The sequence below is a fragment of the Bicyclus anynana genome, chromosome 4 (assembly GCF_947172395.1).
Source record: "Bicyclus anynana chromosome 4, ilBicAnyn1.1, whole genome shotgun sequence".
NCBI classification, from domain to species: domain Eukaryota; kingdom Metazoa; phylum Arthropoda; class Insecta; order Lepidoptera; family Nymphalidae; genus Bicyclus; species Bicyclus anynana.
The window spans coordinates 2,795,209-2,816,682 of NC_069086.1; the positions used below are offsets into that span (position 1 = coordinate 2,795,209).

General features: G+C 37.9%; 1 protein-coding gene across 4 annotated transcripts in view; it reads left to right on the forward strand.

The window, feature by feature from the left end:
* LOC112058310 (anoctamin-1) overlaps positions 1-21,474 on the forward strand; it is a 50,898-nt gene that overhangs the window by 20,225 nt on the left and 9,199 nt on the right. For 2 of the 4 annotated variants that reach the window (XM_052881307.1, XM_052881308.1), the window contains exons 3-18: positions 577-793; positions 2,185-2,250; positions 3,109-3,177; positions 5,831-5,991; positions 7,024-7,192; positions 7,673-7,793; positions 8,148-8,259; positions 8,634-8,794; positions 11,549-11,685; positions 12,384-12,650; positions 13,668-13,871; positions 14,395-14,543; positions 14,674-14,759; positions 15,695-15,900; positions 17,543-17,703; positions 18,354-18,554. In XM_052881307.1, the coding sequence (XP_052737267.1) occupies positions 577-793; positions 2,185-2,250; positions 3,109-3,177; positions 5,831-5,991; positions 7,024-7,192; positions 7,673-7,793; positions 8,148-8,259; positions 8,634-8,794; positions 11,549-11,685; positions 12,384-12,650; positions 13,668-13,871; positions 14,395-14,543; positions 14,674-14,759; positions 15,695-15,900; positions 17,543-17,703; positions 18,354-18,498 (2,431 nt within the window). In that variant the 3' untranslated portion in view covers positions 18,499-18,554. Of the gene's footprint in view, positions 1-576; positions 794-2,184; positions 2,251-3,108; positions 3,178-5,830; positions 5,992-7,023; positions 7,193-7,672; positions 7,794-8,147; positions 8,260-8,633; positions 8,795-11,548; positions 11,686-12,383; positions 12,651-13,667; positions 13,872-14,394; positions 14,544-14,673; positions 14,760-15,694; positions 15,901-17,542; positions 17,704-18,353; positions 18,555-19,487; positions 19,654-21,474 lie in introns of those variants that run through there. The other 2 variants (XM_052881309.1, XM_052881306.1) reach the window with 2 other exon arrangements.

Consider the following 21,474-nt stretch of genomic DNA (forward strand, 5'->3'; position numbering starts at 1 on the left):
TTGTTACTGTTTATTTGGGTTTGGATTCTAAAGGATAAGATAAAGCATGTGTTTAAGGTTTACCTACTTACATTTTTTTTTATAAACTTTCATTTAATGAAATTACGTAATTTTCTACTTAAACAAACAATACATAGTTTAAAATAAATAAGTTATGAAATGCTTTCACTGCCTTAATTTTAATTTTGTTTTTGTTGGTAAATAGTCGAGTAGACCTTAAAAGACCTTAAAATACACCAATACAGCCCGTATGGTGTCTTTTATGAATTTCCTAAAGATTTGAATGGATTATGGTAATTTCTTTGTCCGTACTCAGATATATTCCACCGCGAATCAATCAAGAAGTGAATGAAATTAGTCAAACATAATTTTGATCAGCTAATAAAATGTATGGTTAAGAGTTTTGTATACATACATCCCATCTATGTAATGTAACGTTGAATACAAATGGCTCAAGACTTGGTATTTTGACTAAGTGGAGGCATATATTAAGAAGTTGACCTCCATTGGCTGCTGACGATGACATATGAATTACCGGATATTGTCTCATATTAACTGTTGGCATACGTTTTCCAGGATTGTGATGGGCGGTATTTTAAACAATCCTTCCCTGACATTTAACGATGGCGTCCGGTCGGTGGACTTCGTGTTGGTGTGGGAGGCCGGGAAGGAAGAGGCGACTACTGCGGAGGCTGTCGAAAGCAGAAGAGTCTTCGAAGGGAACCTGGAGAAAGAAGGCCTCCAGTTGGAGCGAGAAGCTCCCGAGGATCTGTATGGATTGCACTTTGTTAAGGTAGATGTGAGGTAGACGTAAAACGTTTATGTGGGTAGATCTTGCCCCCTTTGGACACATGCCTCAGCTATCAAAGTGGCTGGAAAAATATGAATGTAGGAGGAATAATTCTCCATGATTTACCCGGGAAAAGAGGGGAATCTCGTGGTCCGTACCTCCACTTGGTCGGTGCGATGTGATTACTTAGTGACTATTACTACTAGAAAGCTGTAAAATAGCATGAGTACCTATGTATATTAAAAATGTGAATCGTAAAATAAAATGTTGAAATAATTTTTTATTCTACATGTAAAGTGGGGATGAATTTTTTATTGTCTATCTCATGGTGTGGGGTATTCGGTATTTTTGTGCATTTCATAAGGGATTAAAATGTTAACTTAATATACGGAACCCTACACTGCGCGTGGCCCGACACACACTTATGATTCATTTACATGAGCAGCAAAAGTTGCTGCTAAATGAACACTTAACCGGTGTATTAGAATTTAAAGTAAGAACTTTCATTTAAATACATTCTGCCAGATATTGTTATGTATTAAAATTGTATTTATGAGTTCTGCATCTTCAAAGCAAGAGTAAAGACAAGAGGTTTCTACTAGGATAGCGCGCTGCATTTTAGAGTTTACTATACTATATTTACTCACTATTGCTTTCCATTCAAGCTGGTTTGTAGTCTAGTGCAAGTCTATTTAATTTAGGTGGAAGCTATTTTTTTCAAAATTACTAAAGAAATGTATTTGAGATCCTTTTTCATCACGATGTTAAACTGTGTACTGAACCATAAAAAGTTAAGGAAACAGAACGGGATACGCATTATCTTAGGGAAATAACCTTTAATCCTCAACTAATTAAAATGATTAACATAGTTATAATGGGGATGATGACTAGGTTTGAATATATTGATTTTTATGATCCATTCGAGTAAATTAAGTCAATGTTAACGAATTTATACATAAAAAGCAAAGATTGACTGGATATTTGCAAAATAAATGAGATTATAAAATTTCAAATCTATTAAAAATCTTTTATCGTAATTAGATGAAAATTCATACAGTTTTAGCTTCCTTACATTAAATGTGACATTTTTTAATAAATGAACTATAAACATAAACGCACAAATAACAAAGATATTAGTAATTTTGTTTGACCGCCCATACAAATCTATGGATCACTGCATTACGTACGACGTCATTAGTTCGTGCCATTTTGAATGGGGCGTTTTTCAGGGATCCGCGGCAGCGCCGCAAATCTGACCCTTTAAATCCCTGTAGCTCCGAAAGTAATGATCGCAGATACCCTGTTACTTTTACAAAATTGCTTTACTATTGGCATACTCTTAATTTATATACAATTTAAAAAAACTGTCATCATCCCTATTATTCTTCTTCCAGATTCATGCGCCGCTAGCAGTACTTAGAGATTACAGCGAGGTTCTTAAATTAAGAATGCCAATGAAGGTATGTCTTTTAATATACTTTTTTAATATATTCATACTGTACTATACGTACCTAACCACTGAGTATAGGCAGGCTCATGGTCAGGCTCATAGACTCTGCGCCACAAAAGACGTCCCGCGGATCAAACCTGAACTAAAATTGACAGCTCCTTACACAAATTACAATAAGACCACCATTATAACATTATACCAAATGACAGTGAGCACCAATAATAATACATTAGCGCCGCGTCTACTGGACTTGTTTTGTGGCGCGGAGTATAGGTATATAAATATTTTCATTCAACTGATCTTCTAGAAAGCTTTTTAATTTATTATCAAAAGTAATAAATAAAACATTTTATTTTATCTGTTGTCTATCCCTATCTTTTTGTTATTTTTTTTAATTTTATATACTTAAATTAAATAAAACATTAAACTCAAACTATTAAAAAACTGAATTAAATTGGCACAATATAGCTATTAAATGCACGATTGTTGTATTCTTTGTGAGATATACATCGACCTCTTATAATAAAAGGACGCACAATCATGTAGAAAATTTCACTTAAAAACTGGCCAATTTTGCTTTGACATGTTTAGAATTGTTGCTAAAGAAAATTATACCTAAAGGCCTTTAAATATTCAATATTCAATAAAATCCCAATTTCAACCTTAAGGATTAAGTTTAAGGTTGAATTTGCAAATGCGATTACTTGAATTGAGTGCCAAGAAGTTGTGTTTGGCACTCACTGAGTGGGGACGTTTTTTGGTCGCTGATTGTGCATCCACTTTTTAATAGGAGATCGATGGCGATATAACAAGCAAGAGCTACTCGTACGCACGTGTGTACCGGACATAATCGTGTTAACGTTCGTAGGAATGCAGTAAGATACGCAAAGGTGGGAAGACGAATGCGATACTGAACGCTGCTCTGTACATGTCGAAGGTATGCAGCTTTCGTGACTACGGATACGTCGGAGCAAAGCCAGCGATACTATCCGGCCGCTCAGAGATTGCGTTTCTGACAGGTCGTGATCGAATGGGATATTCAATTACAATTGACTCGTTTTTTGTCTAATCACTACAAAGACAAACAGTTGGCATTAACTTGAAACAGCGCAGTTCAACAACCTTCTACGCCAGTTCGTAGTTACATCGACCATTCGATGAACGACCTGTCAGAAACGCAATCTCTGAGCGGCCGGACATTAGGTAAAGGATGTAAAAATCTGACTGCTATTGCATGCGGGATAGAGATAGAAATACAAAAACGCATAAGATGCGTCAACGACATAATTTGAGATGAGACAAAAATGTCATCTATAGCAGTGCAAATGAAAATATTGTTCTCTCTTAATATCAACGATTATTTACGTTATTTACTTGAAAGTTTGTCGCGATTCACGATAATAGTACGTACGTACCTATTAAGAATGTCACACAGGTGATTGTCACCGTACCCATGCTTTCTGAAAAACGCTTTAAAGAGAGCGACAAAATCAGCGCGAATTATACCCATACGTGTTTTTTTCTTGAGCGAATAGTTTAGATCCGCAACTATTTGTGAACAGCTGCTGTTGTAACCATAAAAACGAGAAACTACTGAATGATTTTTTTATGTTTGTTCACAATGGGTCGTGATATACAATTCATTAAGGCTTTGTGTAAGATAACAAAAATATAACTAATGAGTAAAATTTATGCGATCTTATAAATTTAAACTATACTACAGCTTTTCTTGATGAGTACTGTTTACCAACAAACCAATTAAAAATGAGGGTATAAACTGGTCATTTCACACCTAATAATTATTATAATTAACTTGTTCTTAAATTATTGAAAATAAACTTGATTAATAAGGTAAGAGCAATTAGATATAGTTAATATATTTTATATAACATTTTATAAACAAACCAAACATAATTTAAAATTAATTAGTTATGAAATGACATGCGTTTTCTGCCTTCATTTCTGATTTCTTTGTTGGTAAACAGTACTCATCAAGACAGACTGTAGTATAGACATTAATTTTTTTCTCTATCTTCTAGTCATTTAGTGTAACAATACGTCTTTGTACAGTCATACCAATTTCAATAGCAGTAATGAATAAAAGTTGGGTATAAGGTGCGGCTAATAAGTTGCGCCCGCTCTATAAGTTTATTTACATTCTTTATCTTGTTCTGCTGGCTTTACTTTACATGCTTTTTAACATTAAAGCTTGGGATAGTTTTGCCATGTAAGTCATTAACCGCTTGTTCACGAGCGTTTTCGGTGTTGGGTCATTTCTAATGTTTTTTGAAACGTTTTTCGTGTTGTGTCATTGTTGTTTGAAAAACCTGATTGGAGTTGTATTGAATGTAAATATAATTAAGTATATTTCTACCTAAGGGTTGATACACAATAATGTAAGGGTTGGTTTTTACATTCGTGTTTTTGGCTTAATATAATATGTGTATTTTTCACATCGTTTTTGGTGTTGGGTAGTTGAAAATTTTAAGAAATCATAAATTGCCATGTTTTGTTTTTTGACTTAATAAAAAAATACGAATCAAAATGGTTTGTTTTGTTTTTGTGATTTAATAAAAAGGGAACAGACATTTTTTCGAGTTGTAGAGATTGATTTATTGAGGTTCGAGATAATCTTTACTTGAAATAATCACACTCGTAACTTTGGATAATCTGATCTATATAATAGCTTGCTAATTTTATTAAATAAACTTACCTAACTACATATTATCTAATTAACTAAATTAAACATTATCATTTTAATTTTAGTTTAAATTATAGTTTAGTTGTTGCTTCTAAAGATTTTTACAAACTAACTAACTAATAATAACCTATAAAATAATTACAGCTCTAAACTTAAACCAACTCGATAAGGATAGTAGATTAAAGGATGTCTGTGGTTGCCTGTGATTGAATACGGTTGTCTATGGTTTAATTGATGTAAATAGGGGTTTTTGGGAGCGGTTGTCTATGGTTTAATTGATGTAAATAGGGTTTTTGGGAGTTGTCTATGGTTTAATTAATGTAAATAGGGTTTTTGGGAGCAAAAATAACGATTCGCAACGTACTCGTAGTATTCGAAGCTGCCATATCATAATTCATATCACCATTGTACCTAATAATAAAACTGTAAAAATAAATTAATATAAAAAAGTTTTAAATTACTTTATATTTATATTTTTTGATCTTATTTATTTAAAACTTTCAACTTCATTATTATTTTCGCAACATTTTTTTGTAAACTAACATTACTTTTTTTAAGTGTGTTAAGTAGTTTCGTACTTGAGCGAAAATACGCATGAAAAAATATCATGCATCTAATATTTTGTTTTTAACAGAATTACCATTTGGTTTTGAATTTTCTTCTTCTTACTTCAGTAGATATTTTATTTTTTTATTTCTGCTGCTACAATTCGATAACGATGTACTGTCACTTTCATCTGAGAATAGTAGGAAAAGGATGGCAATACTTTCAATTGTAACTAAATATTAGTAAAAACAAATTGTCAGTACATTTTCCTATTCAGTCGTAAATACCGCATATTTACACTAAACTCAACCTTACTCCCATTGTTTTAAACATTATTTTTCAGTATTCAGCTCTCAAGGACATTCATGAGAAGACGAATAGCCTCATAGACAGGATAGACGATTGTTGGGATAAGTTCATGTCGAGAATCCGAGTAGATCCCGCTAAGTTTCCCGAGAGAAAACATCGGCTCACCGCCATTTATTCTAAGGACAAGGAGTATTTGTAAGTTTAACTCAAGCTTAACTTTTGTAATATGTCAGAAACATTTAACCAGTTTATAATTTTTAAGAATTAAATTACAACGGAGATTTTACACCGCTGTGGCGTACACAGGCAGCTGGACATAGAGTGGCACTTTGTAGAACTATTTTCTTAAATACGCTATGTAATGTTGTTATATTTATAGTCGACGGTTTTTCAATTATCATTAGGTGGGACATTTGCTTAGTCCGTCAGTTTATTATGCAAAAATATAATGAAAAAAAGAAATAGAGACTCTCTCTATTTCTTCGCGCGTGAGAATTCAGTTGTAAAGTTTACCTATAGACATCTATCGAAGCTGCCACGTCTACGTCGCCGCTTTGCCACTCTCTAAATAATATGTTTTTACGCATTTGATGTGAATTCCTCAAAATCGATGTCGGAATTTTTCTAGACGCAATGGATCTTGCATCGAGTATGAACTCGACCGCAAGATATCTTTCGCGAAGTTGTAAAGACGACATGAAGTTGTCGTAACATCGCCAAGCACGCAGAGAGATATTCAAATATCTCTCTGCGTGCTTGCGACGTAGGCACCCTGACTTGCCGACATCACACTTGCTAGTATTTCTTCGCGTATATGGCGGTGTTGCCACACATTTGCGACACCATTACCATTCCATACATATCTTCCCGCATGTTGCCACGTATCTGGATAAAAAAATAGACCTATACGATGGGCAAATTCGACACGAAGTTCGAGTGAACTTCGTGAGAGTGTTTCTGGGCGCCATTCTTTTCTTTCTGCCTCCCGACTGCAGTTAACCAACTTTGGCATCATCAGTTGAATGAAAGCAACAAATAAATATGTTTGTGCGTATTTGAGACAGCCATTCCGACTCCCTCTAAATCTCACACGCCATTACACTTGCTAGAGATCCGTTCGCGTACTTGCGATGTTGCCACACAGTTGCGACATCATTACCATTCCATACATATCTTCCCGCAAGTTGCCACGTACCATAGATAAAAAGATAGACCTACGATCCGCAGATTCGACACGATGTCCGAGTGTTTCTGGACGCCGTCGATCCGCTCGCGCATCGTGCAGTTCATCCTGGACCGCAAGCGGTTCACTGACGCGACGGGCGACGACTTCGGCTTCGGCGTCACCAGGCTCATCGCCAACAACGCTTACAGCGCTGCGTACCCGCTGCACGATGTAAGTCAAAATCAAAATTCATTTATTTCAATTAGGCTCAGTTTACAAGTCAAATTATGTCTGTTGTCGATGAAAATGTGTACTGTTGTCGATGTACCATTGTAACATTACAAGCTGCGCCCCGCTGTTTGACACTTATGGGCTAAGTACCATAAGTAAGTTAACCAGCACTGAAAGAATTTTTCAATTCGAATCAGTTCTTGAGATTAGCGTGTTCAAACCAACAAACTCTCAGCTTTATACATATGTATTTGTATGTATAACGGAGAAGAAAAAGAGTTACAAAATATCGAAACAGAATTATTTTTGAAACAAATAAAAATTATTATCGATCAAGCCGTTCAAGAAAATGTTGGAGCAAACTATAACTGGATTTTTTTAGTAATTACCTTATTTTCCTTACAGTGCAGACATTCTTAGTCAATAAAAAAAGTTAACTAATCTTTAAATAGCACAAAAAAGAATAACATTTGTTTACAGGGTGATCTCAAAACCCCCGGCTCAATGAGGCACCTACTGTACACAGAATGGGCGAGCGTTTCAAAATGCTTGAACTATCAACCCCTGGACTATGTGAAGGACTATTTTGGTGTTAAAATAGGTAATTACAATTTTTTTGTATAAAAATAATGTTTTACGAAATATTCGATATAATGAAGATGTTTTACCATACCGTTGTTGTCGTGCGAATAATTTTGCAAGTTGCATTTTGGAGAAAGAACGCGATGTAACTGGGACATATTTGCAATTATAATATACTAGCGGAAGCCCGCGACTTCGTCTGCTTGAAACCCTACCCTTACCCTATTTCTATCCTTAGAATCCTATATCCGTCTCCTGGTTATAAGCTACTGCACCACCAATTTTCAGCCCAATCGGTCCAGCTGTTCTTCAGCTATAAATATTGTAACCAACACGACATTTATGTAATTATACAGATATTTACATTCATTAGGTTTATATTTTGCGTGGCTGGGGTTCTACACACACATGCTAATTCCCGCGTCATTGGTCGGCCTCATCTGCGTCATATACTCCGCGGCCACCGTGTTCACCAATCAGCCTAGGTAAGTGTCGTATACAAAAAGTCTCGAGACTTACAAAGAGTAACCCAATTGATACCAGAGTAAAAAGAAAAAAATGGTCAATTACGAAATTCATTCACCTTCCGGTTAGGGTATTATTAATTAACTAGTTGACCCGACAAAAGTTGCTTTGCCTTTTAAAAATAAGAGTTGACGGTAAAAAGATCAAAATTTAGGGTTAATGACAATCTATTCTCAGGCTATATTATAATTAACTAATTATGGCAACCAACGCTGTCACGAGAATTTTATACATAAGAGATACTCGTATCTCCTATGATTCCGAGTATTCCATATTCGCGGCATATTTGAGGAGCTTTTTAAAAGGGATTTTACCGTATAATACCTTTATACAGTGAGGACGTGTGCAACTACAACTCGTCGGTGAAGATGTGTCCGCAGTGCGACGTGTTCTGCGAGTACTGGGACCTGCGCGCCACGTGTCTGCAGTCGCGCATCACCTACCTCTTCGACAACCCCACCACCGTCTTCTTCGCCATATTCATGAGCTTCTGGGGTGAGTGGCATCTTCAATCGTTACTGAAAACGGGTCTCGAGAATTCTTGGCACACCTGAAGAACTCTCAGTTACGAGTATTATATGTCTTTGAAAGCTATTTTATTTAAAACTTGCGGGGAAGCCTGCTACTTCGTCCGCGTGGAAACCCTTGACAATACAACATAATTCCATCTACTTATTAAAACCGAATTAAAATCCGATGCGTAGTTTAAAAGAACTAAGCGTACAGAAGGCGGGAAATTACTTTGTTCACACCGCTGCCGTGTAAACCCAAAACACTGTATCTCAGAAAACCCAGTTTTGAGAAAACAGCGTTTAAAAGTTTTTTTGCATTTTGGTTGATTTCTACTACAATATTCTTATAAAATGTGTAGTATTAGGTATCAATCGAAAGATATTTTTGTAACCTATATAGCCATGTAAGTTTTAGGGCAATCCTGTAAATACATTTGCAATAATCTTTATAAACTTGTATTGTCATAGCAAAGGCGTAACAAATTAAGCTTACTTGTCAAACCAAAACACTCCATTTATAGTTACAGTTTTTTGGCTTCATAAGTAGCTCTTCAATATGTTTACTGAAATACTGTATTTTTTGTGTTATTGTTCATATGCATATAGTGTACGGGCTAACATGGCAGCAGGGCTTTTATCTGTTCTAAATTTTGAATGTGTTTGCTAACTACCATGTTCAACCACAGGTTCATCACATAATATGTCTGGAGGGCTTCCTATTGAATCTTTGGTTCCAGAACAAGAGATTGTGTTTGATGTATTATTATTATTAAGTGTATGTAGAAATCTGTAGCGAAGTTCATGATATCTTGTCTGGTTTTAGTTTCAGTTTCAAGTTTTGGATCCAGGTTTTGTTTGTGGTCACTTCTTTTTTTTTGAGGCTTTTTTCGTGCTTCTGTAGTCTTTTATGTTCTCTATTGTTTTGTTAGTGTTTGTAGTCATTATTGATTGATTTTCTTGAAGCTTTAAACAATTGTCTCAATTCTTCTGCCATTTCTTTAGATTTTTGTTTTGTTTTCATAAGCTCAGTTCGTCTTTTAAGAAGAATTCGCATAGTTTCACTGAGTATTTTGTCTATAGTACTTAGTTCTGTATTATTATATCTATGTGGGAGGCTGGTGATGATAGTGTCAGCTAGTTTGTTGAAAGAAAATTGGATATCTTCTTCTACATGTTGCATTTCCGGTTGGTATATTTTAAAACCTAGGTTGGTAGGGCAATGGCACCTCTACGTTTCTTACCTTCGATCGGTGACAAAATAAAATCGTTTTCTTACTTTGCCGTATGGTGAGAGTCAGATCCATTTTCGATTTGCTCGAGCTTTAAAGAAAGAGTTCATAATTGACATTCTATGTTCCAATGAGTATATCTCCTCCTTCGTTTCTCTTTCCATATCCAAATATTCCCATCACAAGGTTTTCTATTTTGGACTGGCCAACTTTTGCGTCAAAATCACCGATAACGACGATGTTTTCTCCTGCCTGGCTTTGAGCAACCCGAAGCATTTCGTAGAATGAGTTGATTTCTTCATCTGCAGAGTTTTCAGTTTGTGCGTATATTTGTAGGTATTATTGTAAGCAGTTGGTTGCCGTATTTCAATTTTAGTAGCGCAACCCGATTTGAATGTGCTAAAAAGCTTGTAATTTAACATTTAAGTTCTTTTTTTATTAAAAAACCAACTCCATTCTGGCCGTTTGTTTCACCTTTGTAGCATAATATTTATTTTTGATTATGCAGCCCTACATAAATATATTGTATGTTAGTTCTATAATTTTTTTCTGATTTTGTTACAGAATTTACGTTAAATGTTCCAATTTTGGTAGTCTGTTGGGGCTGTTTAATTTTTCTGGTTGTGTTTTCGTCGTTTGCTTGATTTTTCTGGGTTATGGGCTTGGGGGAGGGCTTAGTGGTATTAAAGGACTTATATCATAGCGAGATTCGAAAATAAACTCTGAATTTTTATAGGAGTTGTCAAGCTCAATGGTCTGTTTGACCGTATCGCCTTATCGTATGACCTGTTAGCTTCAGAACATTCTTTGTTATTCTCCTATTCAATCAAAACATGGTTTAATGTTAACGCCATCGTGGAGTAATTATAATGTTGTATATTGTTTTGTAATCATTTTTGCAAAAGTAAATTACCGATAATTAATAAACCCGACGCACTAATATCTTTTATAACCTAACTGTAGCGTTCACTCACACGCATTGCCAAACGGCCACTGAATGTAGGAACCTCCCGCAGGCTAAAATGCTCTACTTGATGGTTTAAAAACTATTGGCTAGGGAGAACACTGTAATTTTTGTTTCGCGAAATAAGTAAAGCCAAAATACTGTAACTAAAATTACAGTTTTATGCTTTTATAAAGTATGACTTTTTTTGAATTACAGTCTTGTTAGTATACTCATATCTCCATAAATATTAAAAAAAAATCAAATTTTTTTTTATTGGGGTATAAAGCTCATCAAAATTAGTCAAATGAGCGCTATAAACCCAAAACACTGTAACTCAAGTTACAGTGTTTTGGGTTTACACGGCAGACCATAGCAATATACTTGTTTGGTCGCTAAGTCTAAAGTGGCCGTAACATCTAAATGGCCTGTTAAATAAGATGTCAAAACAGCAGATCGCTTTTGTCATTTCATGGATGTTTCTTTACTTATATTTTTCATAGAATTTTCTAGAAATTCTTAGCGGTCGACTTCACGTTATCATCAAGAAGTGCCATTGTCGTAGGAGCCTGTTTCTTGGAGCTGTGGAAGCGATACTCCGCAGAGATGACCCACAGATGGGACCTGACCGGCTTCGACGTGTACGAGGAGCATCCGCGCCCGCAGTACTTGGCGCGTCTGGCGCACGTCAAACGTACACAGGTGAGATTCAATCAACAAACACAAACTTGACAATCCGAATAGGTATACAACTCATGCCCACATGGAATTGTGGCAAGAAAAATGGTTGAATTTTCTCATTAGACAGCCAGGTTGATTGTAAATGAAATGTTCTCATCCTAGTTATCGAGGCTAACCTTAGTTAATCTTAGGCTTACAGTCGGGTCAACTATCCGCGGTGATATAATTCGGGAGAAATGTTTTGGCACTGCGACCCCATGGCCCAAGGGTGTCTACAGCAAAACAAATATGTAACTCTCGGTCAGAAAGGCATACATGTTCCACTGACCGGTTTCAACCTTTTATATTGCGGCCGGTGTCTTGATTCTGACTCCCTGAAATGACACGGAACAAGTAACGTTCCACGTTAGGACCCGCCTTACTTCCCAGGAAAACCATCGTCAATCTAGTGTCCATATGGAGTCAATAAAGAGTTCATTTCTAATGTATATAATCGCTGTACTCATATGTCGGTCTTTATTTCCAAATATCTCGGTAATGCACTTTGGCGTACCATATTACTTGATATCACTTATACTTGATAAGGTTACGACGGAAACAGATCGTTATAGAGTTAAAAAGTTTGATGTTAGTATTATTATGATGCAGAGAATTGTATTGGTTACTAATTCGATTAATAGAAGAATGGAGGGTAAGGGTTGTAATGTTTCTTTGTTTAGTTGAACGTGGTGACGGGCGAGCGCGAGCCCATGGTGCCGTTCTGGCGCATGCGCTTGCCCGCCACGCTCATGTCGTTCAGCGTGGTGGCGCTGCTGGTGCTGCTGGCGCTGGCCACTGTGCTGGGCGTGGTGCTGTACCGCATGTCGGTGCTGGGCGCCATCATCCTGCGCCAGCGCGACAGCAAGCTGCTCACCTACAGCCCCATCATGTTCACCACGGCCACTGCGGCGTGTATCAACTTGGTCTTCATCTGCATATTCAACTATGTGAGTACAGAATGTCGCTGAAACAAAGGGTCTGAGGGACCGTGAAATCGTGTGACTCTTTTAGATTTACAGGAGAGATAAAGTTTGATAGGAGGCGCTGAAATGCGCTCCTCTTGTAAATACCAATATGTCCACCGGAAAGTGCATGCTTCAGAGATCTTCCGACATATCATCCAACTGGGTCTCTGGTGTGAGAAGAGAAATGGAAGGGAAGCCCTAAGCGTACTCGTAAATGAAGACAGCTTGGAATCCTGTAGCTGATGTTCATTAGTTCCAGAAAATAAAGTAAGGAGGCGGCGGTATACTCGTATGCATAATCTTGCCACTCTTGTAAACACCAACAGGTCTACCGATAGCGAGTCGGAAAGTGCATGCTTTTTGCAAACCTTTGCGAACTATTGCGAACCTTTGACGTTCCAATCAACTAGGACTCTGGTGACTTTGCGGGTTTGTAGGTAGTGGATTTCTTTGTTTCTCAACTCAAGACTGCAAATCTGTTGAATCCTACACAACCGGCTTGCGTAAATACATACAAGGTAAAAACACAAAGGAGAGGTTTAAGCTAGAGAAAATACCATAGACATAATTTAGCACAAGCTAAGCTAAGAGGCAGAGCAATTGATACTCTGGGTAACCTCTTTCCCAAAGTATCAATTTAATTAAGTATGCTGTCAATTTTCCAATCAAACATGTGTTTTATTGAGCCTGGTTCTTAGTGTAGATATGTGTCAGCTATAGCGAAACGTAACTAAAGATCGTTGTCTTTCGTCTACCGTAGCGTATCGATATTGTGACAGCACCGGCTATCAAATAGCTGAAACAATCGGAGTTTGAGTCAGAACAAAATGAACTTTATGTGTATAGTTACATGGGCATGTTTTGAGCTTTAAAATATAAAATTGGGATCGATATTGGATAGCTGTTGTCAATATCGATATTTAACGCAAATAGCGGTTAAATAGCCGTTGCCATAAAAATCTGATAACGCCCATGTCTAGCTCTTACATTACCTTTCAGATCTACCAATTCCTCGCAGAATGGCTCACAGAGAAGGAACTTCTAAGAACGCAGACAGAGTTCGACGACTCGCTGACGCTGAAGATCTACCTCCTGCAGTTTGTGAACTATTACGCGTCCATCTTCTACATCGCCTTCTTCAAGGGCAAATTCGTGGGTAGACCAGGGAATTATGTGCGAATATTTAGCCACAGACAAGAAGAGGTATGTACCTGATTGAAGTACAGTGAGCTGTTCGTTTTCCTTTAAAGCGTTTTTATTAACCGCTTACAGGCAAATAATAATTTCATAAGATTTAATTTAAACATTCTTTGCTGAAGTTACTGATAAAATTTTGTATTGCATCCTTTTGACATTACCTTAGTAATCATTTTGTAAACTTAAATAATTTGTGATCATTAAGTTATAGTAAAATTCAGAAAATTTGCACGTCGGTTGAATGCAAATTGTTGTACGAACTTTTATATTGTGGCCAACTTGACCACATGTTTTATGTTAATAAATGATTGATTGACGCTCCTTCAGTATCTCACATAAACGCGCCTAAGTGTTTTTCAGATAACATGAATCGCGGCAAACTTTCAAGAGTGAAACGAACTGTCACCGTACCCATGCTATCTGAAGAACACTTTAACTGTACTAACACTTTACTAACTAACAATGAGTTAAGTCAAACATTCATCACACAACAGTATCTATGTATCTAGTATAATGAGTACATTTTCAGTGTTCACCGGGTGGTTGCTTGCTTGAGCTGTCAATCCAGTTGGCCATCATAATGGTGGGCAAGCAGTTCATCAACACCATAGTTGAGATGATGATGCCGTATTTGCTCAAGTGGTGGAACATTATACGAACTATTGGCAGGAAAAAACGGTAAGTAAGTATAGAAGTCTCATTGCGAGAGAAGGCTCATGCTCAATACTGAGTCGATGATAGGTTAGTGTATACACATTTTCAAATAAGATTTAATATAATATTATTTATAGAGACAATAAATTTTCAGGATAAAAAGTCCCATGCAGTGGGTGAAAGACTTCAAGTTGGTCGACTTTGGAAACATGGGTCTCTTTCCCGAATATTTGGAAATGGGTAAGATATGCTTGTATATTTTTGTCGTAAGAGGTACGGATATTAGGAGAATGCATGCAAAAAATATGCGCATATACGGAATGAGTATGTAAGAGGAGTAAAAGGCTTTTTTTTTTTTTTTTTTTATTCTTTACAAGTTAGCCCTTGACTACAATCTCACCTGATGGTAAATGATGCAGTCTGAGATGGAAGCGGGCTAACTTGTTAGGAGGAGGATGAAAATCCACACCCCTTTCGGTTTCTACACGGCATCGTACCGGAACGCTAAATCGCTTGGCGGTACGTCTTTGCCGGTAGGGTGGTAACTAGCCACGGCCGAAGCCTCCCACCAGCCAGACCTGGACAAATTAAGAAAATCTCAATCTGCCCAGCCGGGGATCGAACCCAGGACCTCCGTCTTGTAAATCCACCGCGCATACCACTGCGCCACGGAGGCCGTCAAAAACAAACAAAGGCTAGCTTAGTATGGACAAATAATGCGGAGGGAAGAAAGACATTATTAGAGTTGAAATTGCAAGTGGAAGGACACAAGAGGAGAGGAAGGCCAAGGAAGAGATATATAAAATTTATATAAAAAAAATAAAAGTCAAAGTATAAAATTTTTTATTAAAAGTTGATATTTTTGGCGGTTTAAATACAACGGTAAAGTCATTCTCTATATTCTTCCCTGCACGACGTGGTATTTTATTTACAAATACGTGCGATACTTAAGTCGTCGTAACGTTTTTAGTAGGTCGGCATCTGTCGAATTTTGGTAATTTTTGGGGATTTTCGGCGATTTTAGGGGGACAGGGCTTATCGGGGCGTTTTGATATATCTGGTTGATATCATGAGCGTTCAAGTTGCTAAAAGCAAATGGAAGAAGAAGATATATTTGACCGACACAACTTAAGTGGGATAAGGTAAAGGAGATGATGATGATATTTGTTTTCCAGTGTTACAGTATGGCTTCGTGACGATATTCGTGGCGGCGTTCCCACTGGCGCCGCTGTTCGCCCTCATCAACAACGTGTTGGAGATGCGCCTGGACGCCAAGAAGTTCCTCACGTGCTATCGGCGGCCCGTGCCGCAGCGCGTCAACGACATCGGCGTGTGGTACCGCATACTCGACTCCATCGGCAAGCTCAGCATCATTACCAACGTGAGCAGACACTTCATATACTATATAAAAATAAGTCGGGTTTTCCTTTCTGAATATACTCTAGCTATAACTCCAGAACGCACGAACCGATTTCCACGGTTTTGCATTCGTTGGAAAGGTCTCGGGCTCCGTGAGGTTTAAAGCAAAGAAAATTCAGGAAAAAATTCAACGTAGGGTGGGGGTAGGGTAGGGGTAGAGTAGGGGTAGGGTAGGAGTAGGGTAGGGGTAGGTTAGGGTAGGGGTAGGGTAGGATAGGCGTAGGGTAGGGGTAGGGTTGGGTAGGGGTAGGGTAGAGGTAGTTGAAAGTTTACATCGAGTTTCACGCGGAGGAAGTCGCGGGCGTCCGCCTGTATATTATGTAAATTCAGACCCCAGATTAGGAACATGTTAGAACTAATGTCTCCCTAATCTGCGTTTATATATTATGTATTTCTGAAGTAAACTTTCCTCACGCGCGCTCGACTTGACGAGTAAGTTTGAAGTTCATTAATGGCGTTGCGTGCTGCCATCTGCAAACATAGTAAAATAGTGTTTGTTATTTTTAACTACCAGTAGATGGCGCTTTTAGAGAACTTTGAAACAATCCCTGTCCGTACACTTCAGCAGCAGTGGATCATCGCCTCCCGAAAGTGTCGGGTACGGGCCCCGAAGCATCCTTGCTAGAGTAACACGCGGGGGAACTTGCTCTGATGATTTCTTCCAGCCTCTTTCGACGCTGACGCATGAGTAAAGGTTTCTTGTTGAGTGCCCCTGTGCAGACTTTGATTCCTTGCTATCCAGCGCAGGGCAGTGTCATGTCCGGTAGTTTATCCCATGTTGGTACCGATTTGTTGGCTACCTTGTACTGGGACGATGTCTTGTCCAGTGTTTCGCTCCACACGTACTGCGGTCGTATTGCTATCCCGCAGCGGGGCGGTGTCTTGTCCGGTGCTTGCGTTATCCAAATCGTCCTCTCCGTCGTCGCCAACGGTGCCTGCACCTTCGGGTATTGCCATTTGTAGAAGCTCACAAGGTAGGGGACGTCCATTTGCTGGTCTTCCGCGGTGTAGTGCGATACCGTGAAAGTGTATGTCTGTTCCGTTGTCCGCGCGTGATAATACTTAAAGAAGCTGTTGCGATGCAGTTATGCCTGTGGCTCATAGATGGCGCTGCTTCGTTTTTATTTTTGAAAGAAGTTTTGCTTTAGTCGTGTGGTTAAGCTCTCTCGTTTTTTGCTGTTTACACCTTTCCACTTTTATGTTTGACTAGCAGACGCCCGCGACTTCGTCCGCGTCTTATTTAGTTTTTCCCAAATCCCTCGGGAACCATGGATTTTTCCGGGATAAAAAGTCTATGTGTTAATCCAGGCTATAATATATCTTAATACCAAAATTCAGCGAATTCGGTGCAGTAGTCGGGGCGTGAAAGAGTAACAATCATTCATATCATCAAAATCATCAGTTTTCGTAAATCTCGGGAAACCATGGACTTTTTTGGGATAAAAGTAGCCTATGTGTCAATCCAGAGTAAAATCTATTTCCATTCGAAATTTCAGCCAAATCGCTTCAGTAGTAAAGGCGTTAAATAGTAACAGACATCCAAACATCCATACTAACTTTCGTGTTTATAATATAGTAGGATTAATTGTATATGTCTTCTGTAGGGCTTCATAATAGCGTTCACGTCGGAGTTCATCCCTCGACTCGTGTACCTGGCCGTGAAGGGCGACATGAACGACTACGTGAACCACACGCTTACCGACTTCAACGTCAGCGTGCTAGAGTACCCGCCCGACGGCTCGCACTACAACGGCACCATGTGCAGGTAACCGTCACTTCTAATAACGCCATAGCACAACGGTAGTCGGTCGTGGTTAGATCCCGCTGGACTTTTGTCAAACCCACTCCTAATAGTCTTTTTTGATTTGTTTGAGGGGAATGGTAATTTCGGTAATGTTTAAAAGATATGGTAAACATTCTTGACTAATAAAGAAAAAGATTTTTTTACTCTTACTCAAAAAGTTCCCGGTCGTAGGCTACGCAGAGAGAAATGCGCAGTTTGCGTCTATTAAAACCTACCGGAACTGCATGGGACTGCGTATTTGGGACATCAAAAGATCGCGAAAACAGGCACTTTAACATCCCGACATATACTTTTACTAGCTAACGCCGCGCAGTATCACCCGCGTGGTTTCCGTTCCCGTAAGAACACGGGGATGGTATATAGCCTATAGCCTTCCATGATAAATGGGCTATCTAACACTGAAAGAATTTTTCAAATCGGACCAGTAGTTCCTGAGATTTGCGCGTTCAAATAAACAAACTTTTCAGCTTTATAATATCAGTATAGGTTACCTCATAGGTTAGTATTGCTATCTTAGACTGCATACATCACTAAAAATTGCAAGTTTATAGACTGGTGTCAACACCAGGCTGTAAAATTTGAAATTTTTACCGGAGTTTTATGAATTCCAGTTACCCGGGATACTGGAACTACAAGGATGGCGATGACTACGAGCACACCAACTGGTACTGGCACGTGATGGGAGCCCGGCTGGCCTTCGTCGTCGTGTTCGAGGCAAGAAACTTAACATGTTCGCTGCGGCACGAGGTCAATTGACCTCGTACCAGCAAAAAAGGTTTTTAGCGTCTTCAAGAGTTAAGAGGTCGATAAACCTCGTTCCGCACCACAGAAAGTTTTAGTACGAGGTAAAAAAACCTTGTACCGCACCAGGGGAAAGTACAGAAAAATCAGTGCTGCAGCGAACGTGTTAAACGGATAATTTATCTCGAATTTGTTCCTTTTTTCTTTTCAAAATAATAATTATTATTGGTTTTCTTCTGACTGTTGTCGATTTAGGTGAGGTCCATTTTCCGGCGTAAACTGGCGACCTTTGCTTGATTTCGGATGCGATTCGATTTTTTTTATATTTTGCTCTCTGTTATTTATTGTTTATGTATAGCTTGCATATATATGCCTTACATATTAATTAGGCCCTGCCAGGGCGTTGCATCGAAACATAGATTCGTATTATTTCAACAATTTATATTAATTGAGTAAAATTAAAAAATCTCATATATTTCTTACCACAGATGTCCACGACTTCGTCCGCGTGAAATTTGGTTTTTCATCAAATCCCTCTTGAACAATGGATTTATCCTTGAATCCAGAGTAAAATCTATTTTCATTTCTCAGCCAAATTGGTTCAGTAGTTGCGACGTTAACAAAGATCCAAACAAACATCCATACAAACTTTCGCGTTTATAATTTTTAGTAATATAAGTTAACTAGCTGACGCCGCGCGGTTTCACCCGCGTGGTTCCCGTTCCCGTAGGAATATGAGGATAATATATGCAGTGAAACAACATGACTGATTGCTGTATAATGCTGTAATTAGCGTATTAGTAGTGTGTTATAAAAGCCTATAACCTTCCTCGATAAATGGGCTATCTAACAGTGAAAGAATTTTTCAAATCGGACCAGTAGTTCCTGAGATTAGCGCGTCAAACAAAGAATCAAACAAACAAACTCTTCAGCTTTATTATATTAGTATAGATGTCAAGATACCTCTAATTAAACAGTCTTTTAATTGATTATTTATTACTCAGAACGTGGTGGCGCTAGTGATGATAATAGTCCGCTGGGCCATACCGGACATGTCCGGCGAGCTGCGCGACCGCATCCGGCGCGAGGCTTACGTCATCAACAGCTTCATCATGGAGGAGACGCGCACGCGCTCCGTGGCCGACCGCTCCCCCGCGCCCGAGCTCGCAGGTCGATGCATGGCGCACTCAACGCCCGTCTAGTGGTCACGGTAGGCCCCGCCGAGCTTTGTGTGTGCGTACTAACCGGGGATCTTGTTTACTGGTCCTCATTGTATACGTCACGCGGTTCGTGAACATACGGGTGCTCCAAAAAATTATTCTCATTGCGCTATTTGTGAATACATGGGTGCTCTAAAAATTTTTACTCATCGCGCTATATGTGCATACATTGGTGCTCCAAAAATTTATACTCATAGCGCTATATGTGCATACATTGGTGACCCAAAAATTTATACTCATCAAGCTATTTGTGAACACACATGTGCTTAAAAAATATATACTCATCGTGCTATTTATGGCATACACGGGTGCTCGAAATATATACTCTTAATGCAATTCTTGATTAAAGAAATGTTGAAAAATGTACCCATTACGCTATTCTAGAACATACGGGTATCCTAAAAATGTACACCCATCATGCTATTCATGTATGAATATGTTCATGTTTCCAGAGAAATCATATATTTACAATTTGTACTAAATTTCGTTTAGTAGTTTATTTGTACAAAAAACCAACCAGTAAACAAGGTCCATTTAAGACAAAAAACTGTTTTGTGTGTTTGTGTTGATACACTGACAGGAATAAACAGAATGTTTATTTTTTTCATTTTATGCAGTGAAACAATATGACTGACTGCTGTATAATGCTGTAATTAGCGTATTAGTAGTGTGTTATAAGAAATAAATAATAATATACGTAAAGCTTTGTAACAAGTGCTTAGTGCAGAAATTCTTCGTCATATTTTTAATTTCAGAAATCTATCGAAAAATTTGATGCAATTCGGAGATAATTTGGTTGTTTATAACAATCTATACGTACTAAACAAAGTAAGGCAAGGTTTGGGATAGATAGACATATCTGAAATAGCACATAGGTTTTTTATTCCGATATTTCCACTTAAAAGGGTTAGAAGTACCATTAGATTAGAAGTAAAGTAAAATAGTTGAGTTGAAATTCTACATGGTTCCCTAAAACGTCGGAATTATTTTACTTTCGTTCGTTGTATGGGTAACAAGGTAAACCAATCCTTGTTAAATATTGGATAGAAGCAGGCGTTACTTTGCGGAAGTTCATCATGATTATATTATGATTTATTTATTTTGCTATCATCCGCGAAAATTCGGCGAACTCATGCGACAACGTCACCCAGGTCCGACAAAATACTCTCTATTTTGTTTGAGAGTATTTTGTCGGACCTGGGCGACGTTGTCGCATGGGTTCGCCGAATTTTCGCGGATGATAGCAAAATAAATAAATCATTATATAACCAATCCTTGTTACCCATACAATGATCTATTCACTTCATTTATTTACGTCTCTCAATAATGCCATAAATTCGCGTATTTTTTTTTAAAGAATTTCTTTTGTCCTCGAAAGATTCGTGTCTTTTAAACATATACACATTTCTCAAAAATTTAGGTGAAAATCTCGTGTTACGAGAGGCAATAAAAGATAACGAACCAAAGAGGATCGAACTAAAAGCCTCTCTTTGATACTGTCCTATTAATTGTTTCAATAATATTCTATCAAAGTTAATGATGTACAATGAATTACAATTATATTTTTTTTAGTTAGGACATTTTTACCTTACCATTGCATAGATTTTGACCAACCAAATTATCACTGTTGTGCGTCAATAAATATTCCCTATTTCAGTGTATGTATACATCAACAAAGCAGTATTTTGAATTAGCAGGAACCTCAACATATTATTTATTTTAATTTGAATTTCTAGTTCAATTATTTAATGCACATTTTGTACTGTTAATT